The sequence below is a fragment of the Numida meleagris genome, unplaced genomic scaffold (genome assembly GCF_002078875.1).
Source record: "Numida meleagris isolate 19003 breed g44 Domestic line unplaced genomic scaffold, NumMel1.0 unplaced_Scaffold480, whole genome shotgun sequence".
Lineage (NCBI taxonomy): Eukaryota > Metazoa > Chordata > Aves > Galliformes > Numididae > Numida > Numida meleagris.
The window spans coordinates 19,709-21,294 of record NW_018364696.1 but is presented as its reverse complement, the minus strand read 5'-3'; the positions used below and the strand labels follow the sequence as shown (position 1 = coordinate 21,294).

Sequence of the window (1,586 nt, the reverse complement as noted above, 5' to 3'; positions counted from 1 at the left end):
GGGAGGGGGCGTGGCCTGGAGAAAAGGGGCGGAGCTTAAGGACACGCCCGTCTCCGCCGCAGTGGGCGGGGCTCAAATGGGGCGGGGCGTCATGCGGCACTGGGAGGCGGAAGTGGGCGGGGCGTGGAGCCGGAAAGGGCGGGTTTAAAAGGGCGGAAGTGGCGGTGCCGTACGGCGGAAGTGGTGGTGTTGTAGGGCGAAATGTAACGGCGGAAGTCGAGAGGAAAACGCGGGGTGCAAAGGACGGAAGTGGCTGTGCCGTACGGCGGAAGTGGCGGCGCTTTCGGGCGGAAGGAGCGGGGCGGTAAAGCGGAAGAGGCGGGGCTAGAGGCGGAGCGTGGAGCGGAGCGCAGGGAGCCAGCCGTGCGCGGTGAGGGGAGGGGCCTCGGGACCCCCATGTGTGGGGCGGAGGGGTGAGGGCGGCCCCATGGATGTGTGGGGCTGAAAAAGAAGGGATTGGGCGCCCCGCGGATCTGTGAGGCGGTTGTGGGGCTCTGAGCTCCATCCGTTTCTATGGGGCGGGATCGAAATGTGTGGGGTGGGGTCTGTGGGTCTGAGCGCCCCATCGATGTGTGGGGCAGAATGTGGGGGTGGGGGCGCCCCATAGATGTGTGGGGTGGGGCGGGTCCAGAGAGTCTGAGTGCCGTATAGATGTATGGGACGGAACGTGGGGGTATGGGGTAGGATGTGGTGCGCCCCATAGATCTGTGGGGCAGCTGTGGGGCTCTGAGCTCCACCCACTTCTATGGGGCAGGATGGAAATGGGTGGGGTGGGGTCTGTGGCTGTGAGCGCCCCATAGATGTGTGGGGCAGAACGCGGGGGTGTCGGCACCCCATAGATCTATGAGGTGGGGCGGGTCTTGAGGGAGCTGTGGAGCAGCACTTGTGGGTCACGGCACCCCACACATCGATGGAGCAGGGGGCCTCTACGGGGCAGCACTTGTGGGTCGCAGCGCCCCACACATCCCTGCACGACCACAAAGCCCCGCCCGTTTTTTTTTACCAGCCTTCTAGCCCCGCCCCCACTTCCGGTCCCGGCCCCGCCCCTTCCGGCCCCGCCCGCCGATGGTCCCCGCGCACAGCGCCGCCCCGCAATGGCCGCGGGCACTGCTGCTCGGGGCGCGGCGCTGCGCGGTGCGGGCGGCGCTGTGTGGGGCGGGGGCGGCGCTGCTCCTCTGGGCCGCGGCCTTCGCCTACGGTGGATTCTACTTCCTCACCGTCCCGGCGGCGGGGTTGGTGGCACCCGTTCACTTCCGTTTCCGGTAGGTGCGGGGTCACTTCCGGTTTTGGGGGGGGTTAAGGGGCTTCCGGTCGGGGTGGGGCTAATGGAGGTTTTGGAGTGGGGTACTTCCGGTGTGGGCTTTGTCGGGCTTCCGGTTGGGGGATTTGAGAAGTTCCGGTTTACTTAGGGACTTCCGGTGGAGGGGTTGGGAGAATTTTGGTGGGAGGAATAGGGACTTCCGGTGGCGGCAAATTTGGTACTTCCTGTGGGGGAATGGGGGGCACTTCCGGTTGTGATTTGAGGGTTTTGGGGTAAAAATTCGGGCTTGGGGGGATTTTGGGGTTATTTTTGGGGTTTTTTTTTT

General features: G+C 65.4%; 1 protein-coding gene across 1 annotated transcript in view; it reads left to right on the top strand.

Moving 5' to 3' along the window:
* Window positions 1-119: 119 nt before the first annotated feature.
* The window catches only part of BSCL2 (BSCL2, seipin lipid droplet biogenesis associated), a gene marked incomplete in the record, with an annotated part of 20,029 nt that continues 18,562 nt past the window's right edge, over window positions 120-1,586 (top strand). The window contains 2 exon segments of the mRNA XM_021383689.1: window positions 120-370; window positions 1,007-1,262. Of these exon segments, the coding sequence (XP_021239364.1) occupies window positions 1,066-1,262 (197 nt within the window).